Source organism: Micromys minutus, assembly GCF_963924665.1.
Source record: "Micromys minutus genome assembly, chromosome: 19".
Classification (NCBI taxonomy): Eukaryota; Metazoa; Chordata; class Mammalia; order Rodentia; family Muridae; genus Micromys; species Micromys minutus.
Genome location: NC_137954.1, coordinates 17561837 through 17586274, shown reverse-complemented (window position 1 = coordinate 17586274; position 24438 = coordinate 17561837). Strand labels below are relative to the sequence as shown.

Below are 24438 nucleotides of genomic sequence, written 5' to 3'. Positions count from 1 at the left end.
AAATGTGCGGAAAGTTTGAATAGCCTTTTAAAAAGGACGTGCATCTGAATAGCACATAAGCATATGAAAGCATCCTTAATCATTAGGGGAAAGTAAATGAAAGCCACAGTAGGAACCACTAGGATAACTATAACAGAAACAGAAAAACAATCAAGAAGTGTTCCTCAGGATACAAAGACTTATGTGTTGCTGGGGCAGTGTAAAATGGCAGCACCATCATGGAAAATTTGGGCATACGTTTGCTACACAACTCAGCAATTCTACGCAAGGTTGTCCACCAATGGACTGGTGACCCATGTTCATAAAAGATTTAAGTGAAGGGTCACAGCAATGCTATTCATAATACACAAAACATGGCAACAAACTATCCACCCAATGGTGAGTAAAGAAATGGTATATTTGTACAAGCTAATCATATTAAGCAGTAAAGGGGAACGAACCATTGATGGGTACAATGCTGCAAATAAAACTCCTCACAAACATTACACTAACCCAAAGAAGGCAGCCGTGAGGTGCCAACTCATCCATCCCATGTGTACACAGGGCCGAGAAATGCAAACCAAAGCAGATAGAAAGTATATCAGAGACTTTCTGAAGTCCATGTAGGAGTGGAGTTAACCACAAGCCTAAGGGATGGAAATGTTCTAAAATGGATTTTGGTGACAGTTGCAAAACTTGGAAAATATATCAAGAAGTGATTAAAATATTAACCTTAACAGGTTTGATTTTATGGCATAGAATTTTTAACTCAGTAAAAGGATATTTAAAACTTTAATTTAAAGTGCTATCACCAAAACAGTACTTTCACTGGAAAAAAGAAATACAGATTGTCTTATGAATTATGGCTCACTAGGTGCTAGGGAATTCCTTGTGAATCTGGATTTCCATAGTTACATCAGGGAGCTGGAAAAAGTGGACTACTTTAGCTCTTGTAGAAGGTATTTGAAGGTAAATTTGATATGGTCACAAAATAACAGGGAAGAGCTGGAAGGTTTAAGAAGTAGAGTTGATCATTTCAAAGCATTTTAGCAACACCCATTTCAACACAGGGATTTACTGCTGAAAAGTACCCTTATCCACTACAGCAGAACCTTAATTACAGCTGCAGTGTAATCTTCTTATAATATCGCTGGGATTTCTGCACTTGGGTATTTAACACAGGCATCCCATTAAATCTGACATGTCTTCCTACTTCTAGCCTAATTTATTAAAATGAGAGACATTCATAGCATGTATTTGGAAACTATATCTTGGCTAAAACCATACACTTGAAAGAACACACATCATATCTTAAAGAATAAAGGCTATAAAAGTAAGTAGAACCCAACCTAATTTTTGGTAACTGGGATATACTTCATTTTCTATCCAGCTTTCTGGTGAAGTACCTTGAATGCGATGGGCCTCTTTCCTGGGATGTCTGGGAGGACAGGCTTCCGTCAAAGGAGTTTCCCTGATGGCAGCCGGAGATGGTGGCCTTAGGTGAGATGGAATCCGACTGCAATGATTCACTGACCACCGGAAGTCCCTTTTGGAGGGGAGACTGTAGATTAGTTCCTTTCCCTGCCCGAGCATATTCTGTAGATGGACCTCCTTCATGCACAGAGTCACATACATTGAAAGTTTTCTTTGCAGCATAAGGGATCATAGAACCAGAGATTTGCCTTTGTCTAAAAGGCAATAAGAATAGATTTACAAAAAGCACCAGTGTCATCCATGTTTTAGGCTTCTGTATTTTGTTTTATTTCTTCTCCTTGTCCAGCATGGCCAGGAGAGTTGCGAACTCCCAAATTCAACAAAGACATGCCAGATCCAACTGGGACAGCACAGGGGTGCGCTGCTCACCCCACTGCCAGTTTAGCAGGAAACAATCTGAGGATGGAGGTTTTCCCATCATTCATCAAAAATGGATAGGATGCGATTTTCAGTTGTCTGCAGGGACCTTTATCTGGTGTGTAAGGGTGCACTCAATGATTCATTTTATCTTACTGACTTATTTTAATTTCATTTAGCTGACATATGCAGTTTGGCTCAGGTATTGGGAAGTATTTTTATAGGTATCAGAGATTAACTTCTTAGGTACAAAGACTCTCAGGCAGTTGTCATAGCAGTTTAGGCCTTATGTGTTCTATCGTCACACACAAAATAAGACACAATCCACTTCCACTTTATAGAAAGACAAACTCAGCTTGAAATCTCCTGAAACAAGGAGTCTTCTAAAGTTTGTCAAAGAACCAGTTAACACTAGTGTGCTTCATGTGTTTGTAGTAATTGGGAAAACAGAAAACACACTCTCTCTCTCCTTCCCTCCCTCCCTCCCTTCCCCTCTCTTCCTCCCTCTCTCCCTTCTTCCCACCCCCTCACACATACATGGGGATGTTTGAAATTAATTTTAGTAATATATTATAATTCTAAACTCATATCAATACAGAATTGATATAAAATCATGATGTTTCCTTTTTCATACAATATTTTCAAAATGGACTACTTATTTAAAACTCTCAATTCACTGTAGCCCCATTTTGAGTGATTGGTAGCCACACGTGCCTAAGAGCTACACCAAGGACCCTAGCTTGGGGGTTAGAGTGAAAGATCATGCTATTCCTGAGAGTTAAATGTCAGAAGGGGAACCCAACTTTAATAGAAGGCATCACATTTTTACTTTGCACAGATTACATGGAGAGTGAAGGGAGATCAAATGACACTTTATTTGATGCAAGCTCAATGACAGCTAATACTTTTTGATATATGCCAGCCATCAAGATAAAGCCCCATTACTATAAGTTGGTTGTGAGATACAATACTCATACAGTGTTTTGTTTCAACACCTAGACTATTGGGAGATGGTTAATATTATTTTTTTACACTTGACTGACCAAAAACATCAGACCGAGCAAACAGGCATGTTCAGGATGGAGGAGAGGGCTGGAATGTCACAATATGAGTCTAACCCTGAAGTCTGAGCCCTTACGAAGTACGACTCAAAGAGTCCCCTCTTTCATGATTATAAAAAACGAACCTCTCCTTGCTGCCTTGTCTCTTGATTTGGTGATTCACAGGTCTGACTCTGACTGTTGATTGGAGAGCTTCTTTTGGCTACAAAGATGATAGAAAAAATTCATCACAGAGTTTTATAAGATTGTGAGATCATTTTACCTCACATCTTCTCATCATTTCGAGTTTCATGACATCATCACCTTGAAAGAAAACACCAAACATCAAATCTTGTATGACGTAACTGAAATCAAGTAACCAGTTAAAGCAAGTATCTCTCAGTTTTCAATGTATATATTCATCTCTTTATTCTGACTCATGAGGTTGAAGTTTAGGAGGTGGCAACAAGAAAAATAGGTATGGGCTATCCAACCCTAACTGTACACCAAGGCCTGTCCTAACTAGATGAAATTTGTTAACTAATTTAATCTTTTTGGTGATCCTAATCTATTTCTGTTTCATATGCTGATTTATAGATGAAAAACTCATGCAAGAGGAAGTTTAACTTGACATTTATAGGAAGGCCCCAAATCATATTTTGTGGTACCAGCATCTGTGTTTCAGGTATCAGGTGAGACTGATCCTGCAGTAAGACTCAAGTAGACTATATCTTTGTTTTGTCTGCCATGACTGGGTACCGACATCCAAGTTATTTCCAAGGTCTCCCTGTGGAATTATTGTTTATAGTCATGTGATATAGGTCCTGTCTGAATTCTCTTCAGATGCTTGGCAGCATTTCAAGTCCTGGGCTTCAGGCACAAGGGAAAGAAAGCAACAAAAAGTGTCTTCCAGAAGGCAAAGTACATAAAAGTGAATAAGAAATCCAGGGACTCTCATGGAGGTTTATAGTTTCTTAGCAATCTTGAAAATGTGTTATATGACTATCTTTGTATTTATCAAAATGGGAGAGATAAAGCTAGTATTATAAATTGGTATATAAATTATACATACATTATAAAGTATTATAGAGAACTTGCTAAGGATGTGACTCCAGGGTCAGGGTTCAGGATTCAGACCTCTAGCTGTGAAGGGCTATGCCATCTGTACAGGAAAACTATAGCAAAACTTCAAAGAATTAAAATTAAATGTCTTTAATTAACTTACCACTTCTGACACTTTACTAACAATGGGTTGCCCCTATTCATATTTTACTCTCAACTTTATTTCTATTACTTTTAGTTTTTCAAAAGTAATCTTACATTCATCTTACAGTCTGTCTCCAGTTGTTTGAATTTATATTAAGTCATCTCATCCCAAACACAGATTCATAGCTATGGCACCTTTACTTATTTAGTAGCTTGATATTTAAAACTGCAATATTACTCTTTAATCTTTCTTTCGGAAGTTAGTGATAGATAACTCACACACATACATATAGTAAGATTTGTATACTTTTTATTCTTTAAAATCTTTTCTTTGGACGACTCTATTTGTTGTTATAAGAATCTTTTCAAATGCATGACTAATAAGGAATTTGGTGGTTACAATAATTCCTTAACATATCAAGTACTTGGAAAGTTAGGCTAGGTTCTAAAGGAAAAAGAATGGAAGAATGTGTCTATAGTTTCTTTCACATAGAATCCCTTTACATTTATAATCCTCCACTGTCTGAGTTCAAAACTTACAAACTAAAATACACCATCTCCACAGATGGAGGTGTGTGTGTATGTGTGTGTGTGTGTGTGTGTGTGTGTGTGTGTGTGTGTGTGTGTTTGTGTATACACACACACACATACAAACATAAATATATGATTTTCCATGCAATTTATTTATTTTTGACTTTTATTATTGACATTAAAAGCGGGACTGACAGAATAGAAGAGAATTTATTAAGCATTTACTCCCAAACAAGTCCCTTATGTCCTCTCTCATTTACATTTATTAAATAGCCAGGTAAAGTAGAATAGCATCTCTATTTTTCATTAATAGAATTAGAATTATACATTCTGGAGTTAAGTTGCATACATAGCAAAAGATGTATTTAGAGTGAAGGGTGAACCTATTGTATACTTATAAATTTATCATGCTGGGCTCTTTCTACACTTTAGTTCAACCATAGAACTAGCTCACTACATGAGTCCAATTCCTCAAGTAAAATGCTTTGATGGTAATAAAACATTATTAAGAGATCTGTAGAGACAACCTATTTCATCGACAATACCCATGATTTAATAATAATGGCATTAATAGTGATCTCTTTCTATATGACGGACATTTTTCTAGCTGATACATACAAACATACATACATACATAATTTATTCTTCATGATATTTATATAAATACCATTAATTCCCAGTTTCCAGATGAGGAAACAAAGCACAAGATAGTTAAATGACTTATCCAAAGTCACATGACCCAGACATCTGTGTCTCATGTTATCTGGGCCACCCAGGTATCTTTCCAGAGAGAATTGCTTCTCATTATCCTCTCAAAGGCAAGCCATTCTACCACAATCCCCACTGTGAGTGAGTCTCCCAAGGCTGCCCACTGGGTGCTGGAGTCACGAACCTGTAATGATGCTCCTTATGGGCTTGACTAGAGCAGTAAAGCCGGAGACTTCAGGCTGTCTGTGTTCCCACATAGGCTGCCATATAACCAACCCACTGGCCAGTCGGAAGGTGAGATCAGATTCCTGGGGACAGTGAAGACCTATGTTCAGTAATTGCTTTGTGTCAGATTAGTCATCTTTTACAAACCATTTTCAGAAGAACTTGATCTGACAAATACTCCGATGAGTGTCTCTAGGCAAACAATAATCCTGTTAATACTACAATTGTGATGGAAATTACAGTGACCTGCTTTATGGAAAATGAGAGATTAATCAAATGTAGCTTTGGAAAAAGCCTGGAACACATAAACCATTGTTTGGTTTGCTGTGAGGGAGATCTGTTTATTTCCATAGTCTTGGCAGCTCTGTGGATGGCTTGAATACAGTGTTGTTCCTCATGATTATGTAATTGTCCTTATTCTTTCCCCAGAAGGTAATATCCTTACAATCTGGCTACTTCAACCTCCTAGTCTCCAGTGCTACTCTCTTTCTTTATTTCTCAGAACTGGGTAAATATATTTTGACTCTTCATAGTGAGTGATATTGTAACGTTCTCTTACAAATCCTTAATCCTTCAGGGCACAGGCTAGTTGACGAATACCCCCTTTCCTGCAGCTCCCTGCACTGAACACAGATGGGGATCTGTGTGCACAAAGATAGCTAATAAATATGTGTTAAACGTGGCAGGTTTTACAACCCATGCCTGTCCAGTTTGTTTGTAATTGAAAGCTTCCTTTAGAAGCTCATTCTATGCCTCCTTATTGTATTGTATTGAGAGACCCAAGTATTTGAAAATGCAACCTCATTTGGTAGAGGTTCAAACTTGTCATAAGATCACATCTTAAATATCTCAGGTCAGTAAGTAAAGAAGTGAACAGGCAAACATGGAATATGAATGCAGATGAGGGACACATCCAAGACCCAGGAATTCATTTAAGACAGACAGTGTTTTTGCAGCCCTAACTTGTATTGTTGCAACCACTTTTGGGAGTTTTAAACCACAGAGGAGGCACAAGTCTCATCTCACTCTTATACTGAGACCTATTAAATTAGCAGCCCTGTGAGATTTTCTAAAGTTCCCCAAGGAACCTGTTATGCAACCATGACTGAGAATCACTGTACTAAGAGAGACTGGAAAGACAGAAGAATAAAATTGATTCAGTAAATGATAAGTCAGATTCATTGACTAACAAGAAACCTTCAGCTGAAGGGTGTTGACAAAATTTCCAGATGAAGGGCCGAAGAGATATATCAGTGGTTCAAAGCACTTGCTGCTCTTCCAGAGGACTGAGGGTCAGTCTCCAGTACCTTCACTAGGCAGCTCACAACCAGCCTAAACAACCAGTTCCAGGGTTCGTGATACCCTCTGTTGGTTTCCAAGGGCACTATATATCTATTTACATGCATACATATAAAATAAACAAATACCTTTTAAACTTCCCAGAAAAACTCACACTGTTAGAGACCTGGAGTCCACATTTCATTTTTTGTTGTATTACATAATAAATAAACTGACCAAAATCAATGCAGGAGAGGAAAAGGTTCTCTGGCTTACAAACCCAAGTTGCAGTCCATTATTAAGGAAGTATCAGAGAAGGAACTGGAAGTAGCTACCCACATCACATCCACAGTCAAGATCAAAGAGAATAAACACATCCTTCCTTGCTTGCTATATCCTACACGATGCACAATGCCCTTCCTAGAATACGGTGCTACCCTTGATACGCTAGGTCTTTCTTCATCATTGAACCATCAGAACAACTCCCTGACAGGCAAGAGCATAAGCCAACTTAATCCAGAAAATTCTTCAGCTGGTGCTTTTCCCTTAGGGGCCTTTGGATTGCAGAAAGATGGCATTTAAAACCAACCAGCACATTTGCTATTCTACAAAGCTAAAGACTAGGCAGAGGTCCATTGAACAACAGATTCCTTTGAATGCCATCTAGGAGGGCAAAGGAGACTCATGAGACTCCAGAGGCAAACAAATCATAGTAAGTGTGAGAAAGTAGGAACTTGCAAATTTCTCAAAAGGTCTCTCTCCAACTTGCTAGAAGCCATAAACAGTGGCTAGGGGAGGAAGTCTTTCAGACCTGTCTGTCCATGCACAAGTTAAACAGAGAGCAGCAGACACACAGTTTTCCTGAATCATCACCCATGTTGGGGTAAAGGTTTTGGTGATAAAGCTGCTTTAGAGTCAATCCTGTGCCTGTAAGTAACCCCTCACCCACACTCCTGCTAGTAACTCTAATAAAAGCTTATTGGTTCACCAAATTTGACTTTGGTACACTTGTTACTTGGTCTCTCTCAAATTCTTGTCTGGGATAAGTAGATGTGTATTGCATCTCCTACGGGGAAAAGTCTCTCATAGAAAAGAGTCCTAGATTCATTAGCAACATAAGCACACATGTACATACACACACAAAAAAATACACCTCCTGAGTTCCCGATAGAACTATGGCAGCTTACAAAGTACTTGTTAAAATTCATTCCATATTTAATTTCAAATATTTGTCAAGTATGCATTATGAACCCGGTGCTATTTTAGTTTCTCGTGTATATCAGGAAATAAAGCATCGAGAAGTCCTTGTTCATGGTGAGAAGAGACAGACAGCACAGCAGGCAGGATGCTGATTTTTTAAAACAGGCAGTCATGGAGAACAGAAGGTGAGTTCAGAGTAAATACCTCAATGACATGATTAGGTTTCCACATAGGTAGCATAACAAAGTTCCTAAGTTTTCCTCGTGTGTCAAGAATCAAAATCATGAACTATATTCCTAGAATAAAGAGACTGAGGGAAGAATGGAAAAATAAAAACCAGGAGAGTCATCAAATGTGAGAGGGAGTATTTCCTGATAGGGCAGAGGCTTAATCATGACCCCGGGAAGAGACAAAGCACTAGATGAAGCTCAATCAAGTCGTTAAGAATAGTCTGAAAAGGGGCAAATTTGAAGTAAGAGATAATTTGTTGGGCTATTGCTATTACTTATATGAGAGATGATTAGGTTGAAATGCTAGCAGAGAGACAAATTATAATTCTGAATGCATTTTGGATACACTGTTCCAGAACTTACTAATTGATTAGTAGTAGAATTTGAGAAAAGAAGGTGCTTGGGACTTTGAGATCTGCCATTTATAAAGATGAGCAGAATGAAATGGAGCAGGGGGTGAGGATCTGAAAGCAGGTCTGCTATGGTTGAGCTACCACTTGGCATTAAACAACAGATCATTAAGAGAGCAACTAGAAAGGTCTGATGGTGGTTGTCCCTTGAAATAGATGGCAGATAGCATCTAGCATGTAGATAATCACCATTAAATAAAGTCATCCAGATATATCTTCAAAAATGCAAGGTGTCAAACCTTGGTTGACCTAGTCTTAATAATGTCTTAGTTCCAAGTACCATCCTTTTCTATCTTTCTTATACATAATCTCAATATAAACAAATCCTAGTGGGAGCCATGGTAATGGGACACATCTGCAGTCCTAACAGTGGAGGCAGGAGAATGAGAATTTCAAGGTTATGCGTGGTTACCTAGGAAATCGAGGCCAACTTAGGTTTTTTTTTTTCTTTTTTTACATCACAAGTCTCAAAACCTCCACATTACAACAGTAATAAGAATGAGAATGGGGAAGAAGATGAGGCAGGCAGGGAAAGCAACTTAAAAATCCTAATCTTTAACATCCAGCATATCACTGTGACACTCAACAGTTACTGCCAACATGGTGTTGTATTTGTTACATATCCAAGTGAATAAAAGCAGTAATTTCTGAGGATAAGCTAGACCTTCCTCTGAGGACTTCCTCCTAACACTCATGTCTTGCCATTGGTTAAGTGGACATATTTCTACTCCAATTTACTTTTTATTTAATACCTGCCATACCTGTATCTTCCTTTTACATTAGTGGGTTACTGTCAAAGGATTCTTAAATTGTCAGAATGCAAAGGCCCTGCCACTCTAATTTCTCTCTTTCAGGTGCTTCATGGGTCTGTGTACACACAGACAACCAGAAACTTGGTCCCTGGAGAACACTTTTGAAAGATCATTTAAATAGCTGAGAAGGAAGATTTAGGGGTTCCTGGGAAAAAAACAGATTAAACATTGGCAGAATCAGACTCTCCAAATTTTGAGTGTTTTTCTTGTCTATTTTACTGAGTTTCTCACCCCTATATTATTAAGTACTTGAATTAACATAGCAAAGAACATTTTAAAAAATTGTATACTTTACACATGGATTTTGTTCAAATGCATTTGAAGCTTTGCATTTGGATATATCTTCCACTATTTCTTCAAGACTTTAAACAGTGCCTTGCATTTAGTAGGCACCCAAGAAACATTCCTTTAACAAATAAGTGTCAATAAAAGAATTATAGTTTAACAAATGCATTTTGTTTTCACTGATTAAGTTTAGAATGAAATTAAGATATATTTGACAGAATATTTAGATTAACAATTTTAAGTGAAATATTTGGGCAAATTATAAATTAAAAGAATAGAAAAACAGGTGGAGACTCTGCTGAAAATGAGTAATGCCAATTTATGAATTCATTCAATAAATACTGTCTTCTAAACAATAAATACTTTCTTCAAACCACTCACAAAGTAATAAGAGGGAGACTTAAAATGATATGACAGTAAACAAGCTAATTACAATATATATGTTCCTGCAATGTTACTGAAATAGAGAAAAGTAAAGATTGATTCTGATCCCAGATGGTAGACTGATTTCTAGGCAGAGGGGTAGACTATGCATCCAAGCAGGCAAGACCTGCATCAGGAAGGCCATGGGAAAAGCAAAACAAACCACAAAAACTAAAACCCAAGAACCAACCAACCAAACAAACAAACAAGCAAAAAACCCACAGCCACACATTTATCACCCATGGAGAGGGAGTGAAGGGATAGCCTCTGGTCTGGATCTGGGTTGGAGTTGGAAGAGTAAAGGGTTGAATAGTACGGTTAAGTTGCCAGAAGGTTCAGAAAGGTTATGGAAGAAAATAGACCTCAATCCAGACCTATAGCCAGTAGACAAATGAGAAATCTAATGTTCTGGTCTCTGTCAAGACCGATTTTCTACCACCCGTAGAACTGGGAATTTTTGGTGACCTCTGGGAGTATTCGTGGCTGTCACAGCTCAGGGAAGAGAGGATGTGACTGACACCTAGCAATTCATGGGGTAGTGTTCCAAAACAGGATTATTGTGCCCAGAATGCCCAAAATGTCAACACCAAGAAATACTAATTTATAGATCCTTTATCTCCAGTGACTTAGAAAAAAATCACTCTCAAACACAGAAATCCTTGTATGCATATTTATTGACTCAATAATTATATTTGTATAGTATCTAGAAAACAACAATAAAAATGATAATACAACAATTATTCCAGTAATAGAGCTAATAGTTACTTACAATGTTCCTGTCACTACTTACTGTCCCTTAGGACGTGCTCTATTCTCAGGCCCTTGCTAAAATTTGGAGGGTTTTCAGAGAGCCTTCCTACTTTGTCATATCTATTTAAAGAGCACTTAGTGCTTTTCTTCCATTAATACAAATTACTAGTTACAATAAAACATTAACACTCAAACAGCAATGCCTTGTTAATGGCTTTCTGTGTTTTAGATAGAATATTGTAAGTTGTTTACTCCTCAGAATGCTCTCCAATTTACTCTTATGTCCAACTTATACTTGATAAAATATAGACTTAAAAATAAATTACTGAACGTCATATGACAGACGTTGCCAGGCACTTAATTCATAATTTTTTAAGACTTGAATTCTCAGAAAGCTCTGAACATCCCAGAAACAACTCACAGACTGTGTGAAGTTCAATCAAAAAAGAATATATTTTAATTAAAATAGAACTGTATTACATCCCCCTTTCCTCCCTACAGCCCCTCCTAGTCTCTCTCCTATCCCCTCAAATTAATAGCCTTTTTTCCTATATTATTGTTACATACATACATATGTGTATGTATATGTACCCACAAATACTTAATTACAACCTTAAAAAATGTATTCGGGGGGGGGGGGGAGACTTGAATTCTCAGGCATGTCTTCCAAATAACACTACAGCCATTGTGAACACATGTATTTCTCCAATTCAGATGTTATTTATTGACACTATGGACATCTCTATTTTTAGGGAATGATTTCCTTTGTCCTCTTCATAATTAAGGACCATGTATCTACATACAATGGCTGTGGGTTTTTTGGGTTTCTGTTGTTTTGTTTGTTTGTTTGTTTGTTTGTTTACATCTGATGACATCTTGGGTTTTCTCAGTGAGACAGTAAATACAACACTTATTGAGAGCCATGCACACCAGAGATATAGTTGTATCCTCAGAAGAACAGCAACCCAGCATCCCAACCTCCTTTCATTTAGAATCTCTGTTTAGGTGAGAGTAGTGGCCATCACAAATGTTGTCAATGTAGAATAATCCCTGGCAGTGACTGTTGCTAAGGAAAAGCAGGGGGTGAAATACTAGAACTCTCTTTATGTGTTGATATCTGGCAATAATGAGATTACAGTTGACGAAAAAATACTTGGGCATGTGAGAATGTGAAGGTAGAGAAAAAAGAAAAGGAAAATAGCTCAGAGACCTTAAAATAAGAATGACTTTATGGCGTCTGAGATGTGCCTGCAGTAATCCTGAAGGTTAGTGAGCACAGAGGGAAATGAGGCTGAGAAGGTGAGCTGGGGTCAGGACTGGCAGGTCATATAAGCAAGGTGGGTAATCTCAGTTAACATGATTTCCCTTCAGTGACTCTTAGTCGTGGAAAGTTAAAGATTTTAAAACAATCTGACCGAACAGCTTTTAAAAAGTAATGTGTTTAACAATAAATTTGTTTTTTTTTAAAGAAAACTAAAGTTGATACTCATTTAGTACTTTATAGTAACTGCGAATGGTCCCATCCACTTGTGTATATTCATTTCTGACTAGCATATCTATTTATTAGGGTTATAATAATGAAGACCAGCTAAGCATATAAATAGCTTCTAATCTCTTATTTTGGTACCAAAATGGAATTTGATATGTATGTCTTTGCATATATTTAGCAGTGTTGGAAGTATCTATAATTTTATGCAAATGAAATATGAGAAAAAATGATATAACTATGCTCATGCATCTGGAAAGTTACCATATACAACCCTGTGTTTTCTATTTTATGAATTTAAAATATTTTAAAATAAAAATTCAGTTGCTTTGTGTCACTGTCAAAGGTCTTAGCATATAAAAGTTGAAGCTTCTGCTCTGAACCCTATATTATAGGACAGATAGTTGAAAAAGTCTATGGAAATCAAGAGAAGCTGATGACTGTGTCTACACAGTGAAGGTCCAAGAAAAAGCTTCACAGAAATGATGACATTGAGGTTGAATGTGAAGGGACCATGAGAGGAAAAGAGGAAGGAAAGACCTGCAGAAGAAACAGCAACAGCACTTTCATGGAATGGCTTCTCTAAGTCCCAGAGCTTCATTCTGAGGTAGCCAGGAGAGACTAACAGCTGATAAACCAAGAAAAGAACTTAAGCCATAAATTGTAGTGAAGGTAAATTAATAAGTTTAATTTGGGAAGCACTGACTTCCAGCATATGTAAACACATTGCAGATTTTTGAGTGGAAAAGGTATATGTGAAGGCTTGTGTTTCTTAAGTAATATTCAGTGGTTAAAGTAGAAGTAAAAGTTCCCATGCTGTTGCAAGATCCTTCAGCAAACAAGTATGGACTTATCCTTTATGCGCACGCTCCGTCATTTCTATTGCATTTCTAAATCATATTAACTGAGATTACCCACGCATAACGTGAGCGTCCTCCTTACCTTTATCCTGTGCACCAGAGGAGCAAACAGAAACACAAAGAGCTCCACGGTAGCCATGGAGTTCTGGAAGATCTTCCTTCTGTTGTTCTCTTCCTCATCATGGGAGCTGCTCCGGCAAGGTTGCCCAGGAGAACCCTGGTTCTCAATCTGGTGGATGAAAGCACTGCTGCTGCCACCCCAGCTGGAGCCTCGGTCTGTACCCCCAAACTGATCATTGTTGCAGTCCTGTGGGGCCTCTAGAAGCATCCAGTGCAGGGTATGAAGGAGTTTGGTCTCAGCAACACCCAGCTTGTCCTGGTGGCCTGCATGGGACAACCACACAGCCAGGTAAAGGTCAATTATGTGTTCAGAATAGTGGATATGACTCTTTGGTCTGGAAGAATGTTTCATCTATTTTCTCCAGAATTCTTGCAAACTTTGAGCAACCAGTATTTATTAGGCTCATTGCCATTTGGGGCTCTTTCTTACTGGCTACAATCTCTGCAGAACAGCATGCTACCATATTTCATTAGTTAGATTCCCAAATGTTTTCCCTAAATGGCCCATCTTATCACAGTGAAAAGCTTAGACAGTGAAGATAAAAAGTATTCTATTTTAGCCCTGACCTGGAAAGGTCCCTGTAACATCAAAGAAGACACACAAACGGAGGGAGAGAATAAAGATGAAAGGTGAGTCCTCTAACGTAGGAGAGATGGCTAGCACATATCACTAGAGGTGAGAAGCAATTTGGAAGACAATTTACACACACACACACACACACACACACACAGAGAGAGAGAGAGAGAGAGAGAAAGAGAGAGAGAGAGAGACAGACAGAGACAGAGAGAGAGAGACAGAGAGAGAGACAGAGACAGAGAGAGACAGAGAGAGACAGAGAGACAGAGAAACAGACAGAGAGAGAGACACACAGAGAGAGACAGAGAGACAGAGACAGAGAGACAGAGAGACAGAGAGAGAGAGAGAGAGAGAGAGGCAGAGACAGAGAGAGAAAGACAGAGAGAACAATGAGATGCCTTATGACAGTGGTTTTTAATTTCAGGGTCACAACCCAGTTGGCAATTCTCTTATCTCCAAAATATTTACATTATAATAATAACAGCAGCAAAATTACAGTTAAGAAGTAACAGCAACAATAACATTAATGGTTGGGTCACTATAGCATGAGGAATGTATTAAGGGATTAGGAAGGTTAAGAACCACTGCCTTAGGAGTACATGCCAAGTCATGAACACAGTTGCATTAAAAATTGGAAATAAATAGTAAGTCACAGAGTGGTGTTATGTTAATGTCTAAGTGAAGACTACAGTCTTGTGTATAAAGTTAAAGACAAAGAAGACTGTTCCCTTTGGTAAATGGCAATGGTAATGCTACTGATGACAAGGACATTCTCTGGTTATGTGAGAATGGTATGCACAGTGCTTGGATGGCAGTAACTACATAGCACATGTTCTTATACACATTGCACATGAAGGACAACATGACTTATCAGTGCTAGAGCACCCACCTAGTTTGTTCCTGTTTGACAGCAGGGTTGCTGTGCAGTGGAGAACATGAGGGAGGGCAGCCTGCACTAGCTCCCATCTGGAAATGCTCTGGATGGCTTCAGAGAGGGCCGGGGACAGGCCGTGAAGCTTGTTTTCCACCAACACTCGTTCAAAGGACTGGAGATTCCAATTTTAAAAAGCATACAAAATAAAGAATTGGAGACAATTAAAAATCAATGCTGAAACACTGCATATCCTAAAAGATAATTATGGACCTCAGTTTTTAGGGAACACTCCTACTATTGCCAGGTATATGCTGACCTGACGTGAGTCAACCATAAGTCATTGTCAGCTCTCAATTTGTAGGCTTTGGACCCAACATGTGTGTTCTGCGCTCTGAAATGATCTCTATTTTTATGTCTGTTAAAATATACTTCTTTACATAGTAATCCATTTGTTGTCAAGATATATTATAACTTATATTTATTTATAATATAACACTTATTTTATATACCATATTATATATACATAAGCATACATACATAAAATTATAATATTTATGATTTAATATTATATTTATAATATATTTTATAAAAATGTTACTAGGGTAATCAAAGCTTCTGCTACAGCCCTAGACCAAATCAAAACATGTTCTATGAAAGTATCTTGAGAAAATGAATTTATGTGTTCAACAGGTATTAACTGTGATAAGGGACTAGTTCAAGAAATCTGATTTTTGGACCACAGACTCATTTCATCTTCAAAACAATGATGTATCAAAGGAATTCCTTAACAAAACTAGGAAAGGGTAGGAGGGAAACATCCTCTTTGATAATGAGCTATCTTTGCCTTGTGTTTCAATAAATTTTCTACCCTCGTGAAATACGTATTCAGAGAGAAAAAATAAAACAACTACAAGAAACAAGCTTGACCTGTACAAGTTTTGCTTTGTTTTGTCTTTGGTTCAGACTAATTATTAGAACAAAATCAATACATATTTAACTTAGAAGGACTTATTTGTGCGCAGTGTTCTAAGTGGTCAATATACTTGTGCAATTATCATGTAGGGGGTTGTACTATAAACCCTGCATAGTCTACAGTATTCTTACTACTATTAAGGTATTTGGCAAAATTGTCTTGTTACAGGAATTATCTAACGAGAACTATTTCTTTTCTTACCTAAAACAACAACAACAACAAAACCAACAGCAACGAAATCCCAAGCTTTTATATATGAAAGGTACACAGATATGTTAAAGAGGATGAATTGCCTGATCTCATAATCTCAAGGAACTGAAAACATAATGTCACTTCTTCTTAAATGCTAATGTAACCTTTAATAAGTTATGAAACTCCAGAGTTCTGTCCTTTATTGATATCGATTTCCCCATTCCCTATTTATCTACTTATCCATGGATGAAACACAACTACTTGATATTTTGTGAGAGCACGTTAAAAATATATCTTTACCAAAGAACAGAGAAAAAGTCTTGGCCGTCTTTATCTGGAAGGTCAGCCTCATTGTAATGGCTCAGATACAATCAATTCCGCTGACAATACTGACAAGAAAGACATGTTTGAAAGTATCCTTGTGAGAACTCAATAAAGCCAGTGCCTCCGTGTTCCTGTGCATGTGTGCACACGGGATTTACAGCTAATCTGCAGCACAGTTTGTGGATCTTATTCTTCAGAGGTCCACACTAGCGGATCATCCAAACAGCTACTTACAAATACATTTGGCGGCATGAAAAAGGACGGCTTTGCACTTTCCCACTATGCTAAGCAGGATCTAAAGCCATCTCCGGGCCTGTCACAATCATTTCTGCTTCATGATCTCATGCCTTATTTTCTCAGTTGGCACAATAGATCTTATATGGGATTCCTTTAGGACCTCAGGACAATTTTGCTTCACCCTGCAGGAAGACTAACATCATCACTTTCATGATGGCTTATATCACCCACTTTCAGACCTGCAGAATGCATGCAAGGACAGAACTGCCTGTCGGGTTAAGCACTCCGCAGTCATTCACTGCACAGATAACCAGCACGTAATAGTCTCTGTTTTGTTGAATAACTACTTGATTTTTTTAATCTTCCCTAAAACGCCCTCCTGGGCCCAGTTCTTCTCTCTCCACCTTCTCTTTTACTTCTCTGTCAATCACTCCCATTACAATGGCTTGTTCACACTTATTCACACTTGATGCTAAGGTCCTTGGTTCCCTTGGCTCTCCTCTCAAGACAGGATACATTCCTGCAAACCTTGTATCTTTGTCCAATCACATTAGCAACTAAGCCTTATCCACTCACTGCCTGTAAGATAACCCCACCACAGCTCTTCTGATACTTTGTTACCTTTCTTCACAGTGCTTCTCACTATCTATCTTATTAAGTATTTTATGTATATATTCGTCTGTGGTCTTTCTGCCTCATGCTAGCATGTAAATCCTGTGCTTTGTTTATGTCTTTGCCCTACCCCAACAGTATAGAACTATGTCTGGTCCATGGTAGATGCTCACTGATATTTGTCAATTGAGCTAACTTGTGGAGTTAATACGATTCATTCTTTCCTCGGGATAAATTATCACACAGAGAGAATATGGAAATAATCATTAAATGGTGAGAATCACATACCACACAAGAGGCTTCATATTGCTTCCCCAGTTTAGGCCTCAAAAATGCACTGAAAAATTAGTAAAGGTTTTTGTTATAAACATGAGCACAACTATTCTTAAGGCATCTCTATGACATATTTTTCAATGAATAGGGCATGGCACTACAAAACTCACACTTCATGCTTCTGTGATAGCTTGTTGATGAGCAGGTGTTGGATAGCTGACAACATTTGCTTTTACACACTAATTACATACACGAAAAAGATTTGGGTCTTTATAATCTCCCATACCACTCTTATTTTGAAGACTTTTACTTAACTGGATTCTAAATCACCCATGGTCAGAAGTGGTGCATTCCCCATGCATGCAGTTATCTTAAAAACTGGAAAAAAAAAATGAGCTCGGATATGGGTCATAATTCCCAGCATCTTATTTTTATATGCACTCAATTTCTAAAATAATAAGAAAGTCCTTTACTGTTTTTTTTGGGGGGGGCAGGGGTGTCAGGCCTGTCCAGGTGAAAGAAATCTATCAAAAAGTCATTTTGCCCGAGGGCTTTAACCATGAAGAGGAGGCTGGCTGGATCCAAGCAAACATGGTTAACAAGTGGGCACAGCAGACATGCCAAACACGCTAGAGCTCAAAAAACAACAGGTCACCAGGCAAGGATTACAGCGGGAGATGGTGGGGGAATTGAAGGCACAAGCGGAACCAGTCCCAATTACCTTCTTAGCTCCCCGCCCCCTCTGCCCAGGCTCTCTGCCCTCCCACCCCTACCCCATCAATAATGTGTATATTTATTAGAAAAACTGCCAATCTGCAGGTTGTCAAACTTCAGTGAGATCTATCTATATTTTTTCGTGCTTTTAAGTGGGTGCAGAGGGCTGTCTTTCCACCCCAGAGACGTTGCTAGCTGCAGGCTGCGACATGGCCTCAGTGGCAAGGGTTGGTTGCGGTGGCGACGACCCGGCGAATGCCCCCCGAGCGCCACCCCCTGCCCGGCGCCTCTCACCTGGTTTGCCTCCACAGGAAGGTCTGAATGGGCAGAGGGATGCCGCGGCCGCCGTCCTGCTCCTGGCCCTCGGAGCTCTTCCTCTTCACCATGATGGTGGCTCCCGGGAGTCCTACCGCAGAACCCAGCGCGGGTTCCTCGCCGGCCGCCGCCGCTTCCTCGTCGCGCTGCTCCCCCCAGCTCTCATCCCCTCCTTCCCCGAGGCAGAGGCAGCTCTCCGCGCCGCCGGCCCCCGGCTCTCGCCCCTTCCCCCAGCCCTCCCCGCGCGCGGAACATGGCTGATGGAGGAGGGGAGGGCCGGAGGAGCGGCGCGGCGCGGAGGGGGGCGCTCGGAGCAGCCGGCCGGCCCGCCGCCCCCGCGCCCTGCTTTCAGCACCTCCCACTGTGGACAGCGGCCCGCGCCGGGCAGCCCAGCCGCGGAGCAGAGCCGGAGGCCGGGGCTGCAGCTGCGGGGTGGCCGCGGGAGTCCACGCTCCGCATGGCACGGGCACGCCGGTCCCCCGCGCGGCCTCTTCGGCACCCAGGGTTCTGCTTGCTCCTCTCGGAGTGCACCCCAGCAGTGTCCCCTGTCCTGCTTCCCAACCTCTGCGCCCGAAGGGCTGTCGACCTCTGGGGAGGAGGAGCTTTGGAGAGCCGCAGAGCAGTCACTAACTCTGGCATCATTCGCACCTCTTGCAAAGAGGTCAGCAGTCCGTCTCGGGTTTAGCAGGAAGAAGGCAGGGCGAATCACTAGAAAATGAAATCAGGGCAGAAGGCAGGCTTGGCAAGTGGGAGGAAACCGAGAAGTTTTCCTATGTGAGAATTTGTTTTACACTGCGAAGAAGTCTACCGGGCTTGGTTTACCAAAGCAGGGTTGGACAAACTACCCAGTTGTGGGTTTCAGCCAGTTGCAAGTTGAATCACGTGACGCATGGCTTATTATAGGTTGTTAAATGCACTTTGGTGATCTTGATCACGCTGATGATTAGCTGCCATTTTCCTTCCCTGTAGCAAAGGTCCACATAATTTATAGCCGTGTTCCTTTAACAAGTATTATCTAACATCGAGGCAAGTGGGGGTGAGGGGAGGTTGGATGACGCAGCCCGACTACAAAACCGATGCTGTAGATTTATATACCTGTAAACAATCAAGACTAAAAAACCAATAACATAAAGCAACAACATAACATAGCCAATGTTATTTGAACAGAGATGAGTGTACAACTTGAAATGACAAGTCAGATCTTAGTCCTTTATCTTAAGAGACAGGGCATGACATTCTCTGTTAACAACACGCATGACCCATATGGAGAAAACCCTGTGATATATAGTGATTTTAAAGACTCAAAAATAAACTTTCCGTTTACTTTCTTGGAGATATAAGGAAGATATAAGGATCTAAAAATAAGTATTTTACTTTAGATAGTGTCTTGCTAGGGAGCTCAAGCTTCCCTCAAACACTCAGATCCCCCCATCCCCAACTCTCATCTCAGTTTTCCAAGTGCCAGAATTATAGAAACACACATCCAGCAAAACATAGATCTTAAAACATACTAAACAGAGAGCAGATAAAATGTATGTGAACATTTATTATGTCTATTTATACCAGGACCTATATTTATGTTGACTCCTATTCACAAAAGGCTCCCGGTGTTTATGGGAAGACAGCCATATGTGGAGCAAAGTGTATACCAAACGTGAGCACAGGCTCAGTTATGAGCAGACAACTAGGAAGAGATCACAGGCAGCTATCTGTTGTTGGAAAGGAGACTTCCTGTCAATGAAATGAACACGTCCTCTGCGTGTAGCTGATGTGAAAGGGTAAGAGGGGGACTGGAAAAGTGTTCTTTGAGAGGTCAATGTCATGGCACAAGATTGCAAGACAGACATAATGGAACATGATGGGGAAGTGGGCACGGCGTGGGGGTGGGGGCGGGGGCGGGAGTGCGCAGTGGCAAAGCATTTAAGGTTTGAACTACATGGTTTGGGCTCTAACCACTGTATGCTAGATACGTACCCTAAAGAGATGAAAAGCTGGGCCAAGGTCTCTAACGATGACAAGAAGTTAATAGTCTATTGATTATGCTGCCACCAGAAAACACCAACCAAACTGTCAAGTTTCGACAACTAAATAAGGTAGAGATTTCATTTAAAAAGAAGAAAATAGACAAGGAAGGGAATGTTCCTGAGCATGTGGTGGTGGTGGTGCGGATGCTAATGAGTTATTCATTGCTCATCACTGTAAATTCCAGTGATTACCACCAGGAGAGAGCTATACCGGTACATGTGGAGATCACACAACACGGTAGAAAGACCAGGGTTTTGGTTAGTATTATATAGAAAGTCACTGAAACATGATAATAGATGAGATTTGGGTTGACATACAGGAAGTAAAAGATGGACTTGATTTGGAAATTCGGGAGATATCAGCTTTAGTATATTATCTGAAAAGATGCCGTCAAATGGAGACAGCGTAGGCTGAAGTAATGTCTACTAGCAGATTAGAAAGTAGCCCCAAAGATTCCCATACTTTTCTCTTCACACATATTTTCTCCTAGAAACTCAGTGAAACTCTGCTTTGAATGCTGTCATGAAATGATTTATATGAACCTTCTGTATTTAACAATATTAATAGGCTTTGTATTTTAGAGAAGTTTCAAGCTAATAAAAAAAATGGAACAGATACTGCCAAGTTTCCATATTCTATTTTAGTCTCCATCCATAGTTGTTTTTCTATTATTAACATTTTACATTATTGTGGTGTAATCTTTATTATTTACTAACTAATGTCAGTACATTGTTATTAAGTAAATCCATAGTTTATAATAGTGCTGATTACTTGTATAGTATGGTTATATGTTCTGTCCAATAATGCCACACATCCATGTTACTGTAGCATATAATACAGTTTCATTGGCTCAGATTCTCCCATGATCAGCCTATCCATTTATCTATCTTTCCTTCCCTCCTCTCACCCCTGGCAACCACAGATGTTTTTTACATCTAAGGTCTAAAGACCTTTCCTGTCCTTGGAATATCACACAATATGTGGTTTTTTTCAGACAGGCTGTTTCATGTGTGTGTGTGTGTGTGTGTGTGTGTGTGTAGCTGTGTCTGTTTAAATTTTCTCCAGTCTTAGTCACTTGATATGTCGTTTTTTTTGTCTTACCAAACATGATCCCTTTGTAACACTGAAGGATATGTGGTTTCTGCAACCACCAAACTCTCTAACCAGAACAGAGAAAGCAGTTCAGTTCAACACAACTCTGTAGCTGGATCTGGTTCAACTTTTAAGAGTTTGTCCTCAAGTAGTTCATTATAGGCATATTTAGGCATAGCACAATTTGGAAAAAGTTTTCTGAGGAAAATTAACTCAATGCCATGTGCATAAGAAAGCTTAGGACATGATTACATTGAAACTCTTATAAAGCACAAGTGACATCTTCCATAAAGAAATGTTCTGCAGATTAATGGAGAAAGTGGGCGCAACATAAATATCATTTTAAGGGTCTGGGGAGGACCATGCTGTAGATCAACAGAAACAAACAAAATCAAGAAAAGGGTCTTGGGGAGCAGGCCTGGCCTGGCCACCTAGGGGTTATTAGACCATTAATCACATCCATTCTCTGACTTCTGGATAAAAAATAGGGCATACATCTCTCCCTTTGAAAAGACAACCCATTATGTTTAACATTTCTAGTTTCTTTCGTGCTTTTCTGTGAGCACAAGGACCTAGTGCCTCCTTCAGACAGGCATTCCAGCTGTTTTCATTTTTGGTTACTATAAATTAAGTTGTGTCAAATACTTCCATCCAGGTTGTTTGCAGATTAGACATTCCAACATGTTTGATTCTATTTTCTAAAAGCCTAACTTCTGGGTTTTGGAATAAAGCTGACTACTCGTGGAGGGAACTTTGTGGGTTGTGGTAGCATATACCCGGCCCTCCATCTCTCATGGGGTAGAAACGAGGATTGACACAAGCTTAAGACCAGTTCTTGTTCTACATGAAGAGTTTGTAGCCAACGACAGCAAAGTGATACACTGGTGAGACTGTCACAAAACAAACAAACAAACAAACAAACAAAAAAAAAAACCAGAACAAAAAAAAAAAACGAGGAGAAAGGAAGAAGGCAAGTTGTCTTTTAAAATTGCTGTACTGAGAGTATTTAACATGATGTTTATCAGCAAGAAAGTTATTAGATAGGGTACTGTTGGGAAAAGGAAAAAATCTGTGGCAAGGATAATTATTAAGCAATTTTGATGGATATAATATTGGGCATACATTTATATTTTTCTTACTGTGATTGAAAATTATAAAGTAAGAATAGCAGAGGCTGCTATCAAGAAAAGAAAGAAGATAGTTAATAAGCGTTCAGGCTTGATGACCTATGTTAGCTGAACTGATTGATAGTCATTTTCTAACAATGTTTTCAAGTATATGTTTTGTATCTAGGTTTATGTTCAGTGAAACAATGCAGTACAATAAAAAATCAATACTCAAAGAAGGGAAAACTGAGTTGTGGTAAGATTGTGTTACCTGACATTATGAGGTGAAATAAAAACTGTACATACTAACTTCAGAGCTCCGGTCCAACTGCCTAGCAATAGTGGAGTATTTGGTAGTTGGGGTGTTTGAGGAAATTCTCTGAGTCACACTCAGATGAGATTGCCCTGTTGGTGGTAGAAGTTGAAGAAGTGTTAAAGTCATTTTCCATTCATGAATGCCCTTGAGGTAGTGAGTCATGAGGAGCATGAGAGAAATCTACAACAAACACTGTCAACCTCAGCTACCAAAATAACATCGTTTTGGGGAATCAATATTACCATCATGGTTTCCTCCTCAGACAGCCACTGAGCCCATACCCCAACTCTTTTACCTTTTAGAAAGGACCATATTGTCTCCAGCATGTATTGTCTATGTGATAACCTTTCACATGTTACTTCTCAATTCAGGTGACCAATGTTGGAAGAAAGCTGAGAACCAGTTTTCTGATCAATAGCAGTCATCATAGTAAATGGTGGCTCTCTGTATCCATGACAGTTATTAATATCTCAGTGTGGGGGGTGTTGTATTTAATGTAGCACTCACCTATAGGGGGTCTCAAGTGAGGAACAGCCTTGGGTAGAAAGAGTTAAGAAGTTACTAGACTTTCAGAATCATGTAAGAGGAAATTGGAAGAGCAATTTAAATATATCAACCCTGAAGGCTAGTCTCTCCCATAGAAGTGAGTGTGTTTTGACATTAGCCAGATGCCAAGTTGCTAGATGTGTACAAAAATAAACATTCTTGGCAGATAAGCTGAATAGAGGAGAACCGTTGGCTGAGTTTTCAGAAAAGATGGCTTCAGTAAACCCAGTTTGGAATGCTTTAATGTAAGTGTATGAGAAATTGTAATACTAATTTAAAAGGTGTTCATAGTAAATCCACTGAAACAGTTTGGTAATTGGACCCCTCTCCTCATTAAGTCAAAGGCTATACCTGAAACGTTGAAGGTGGAACATGGTGGCTATATCATGTGCGTAAGAGTCAGAAGTCTGTGAGAATAATTTCACTGATGTTATTTATAGCCCTGGAGTGTGAGGTTAAAATCTCTTACCAAGAGGGAGAAGTAGATATACCTTATGTGTCTTGCCTCCATGATCTATCTACATCCTGGCTCCTTACCAGAGGCTACAGGGCTTTCCATGATCTGCTTCATTCTGTATACCTTCTTCTGCCTCCTTTACTCTACATACACTGACTCTTTTGGGAGAGGGTGCTGCTGACTTCAGCATCCTCATCTGGGTTGTATTGAATACCCAATGCAATCTTCTTATGCTAAATTGCATGTTAACATGACTCAAATATTTTTTCCGATTATGTGCTCTGTTTTGCATTCTACAGTTCATTGTTGTCTGAATATATCATATTTTCAGCTTTAAATTTTTAGGTTTGAGTTTATTTGTTAAAAAAATAAATAGGGTTTAACAAATTGAAAAAAAATTACTATGTTCTT

At 39.3% G+C, this 24438-nt stretch overlaps 1 protein-coding gene across 5 annotated transcripts in view; it reads right to left on the bottom strand.

Annotated features, from left to right (window-relative positions):
• UNC80 (unc-80 homolog, NALCN channel complex subunit) overlaps positions 1 to 18556 on the bottom strand; it is a gene marked incomplete at its 5' end in the record, with an annotated part of 174495 nt that extends 155939 nt beyond the window's left edge. For all 5 annotated transcript variants that reach the window (XM_080933194.1, XM_080933197.1, XM_080933195.1 and 2 more), the window contains 7 exons: positions 1386 to 1525; positions 3017 to 3093; positions 5500 to 5623; positions 13357 to 13658; positions 14861 to 15017; positions 17472 to 17520; positions 18465 to 18556. In XM_080933194.1, the coding sequence (XP_080789320.1) occupies positions 1386 to 1525; positions 3017 to 3093; positions 5500 to 5623; positions 13357 to 13658; positions 14861 to 15017; positions 17472 to 17520; positions 18465 to 18556 (941 nt within the window). The remainder of the gene's footprint in view (positions 1 to 1385; positions 1526 to 3016; positions 3094 to 5499; positions 5624 to 13356; positions 13659 to 14860; positions 15018 to 17471; positions 17521 to 18464) is intronic.
• Positions 18557 to 24438: the final 5882 nt, after the last annotated feature.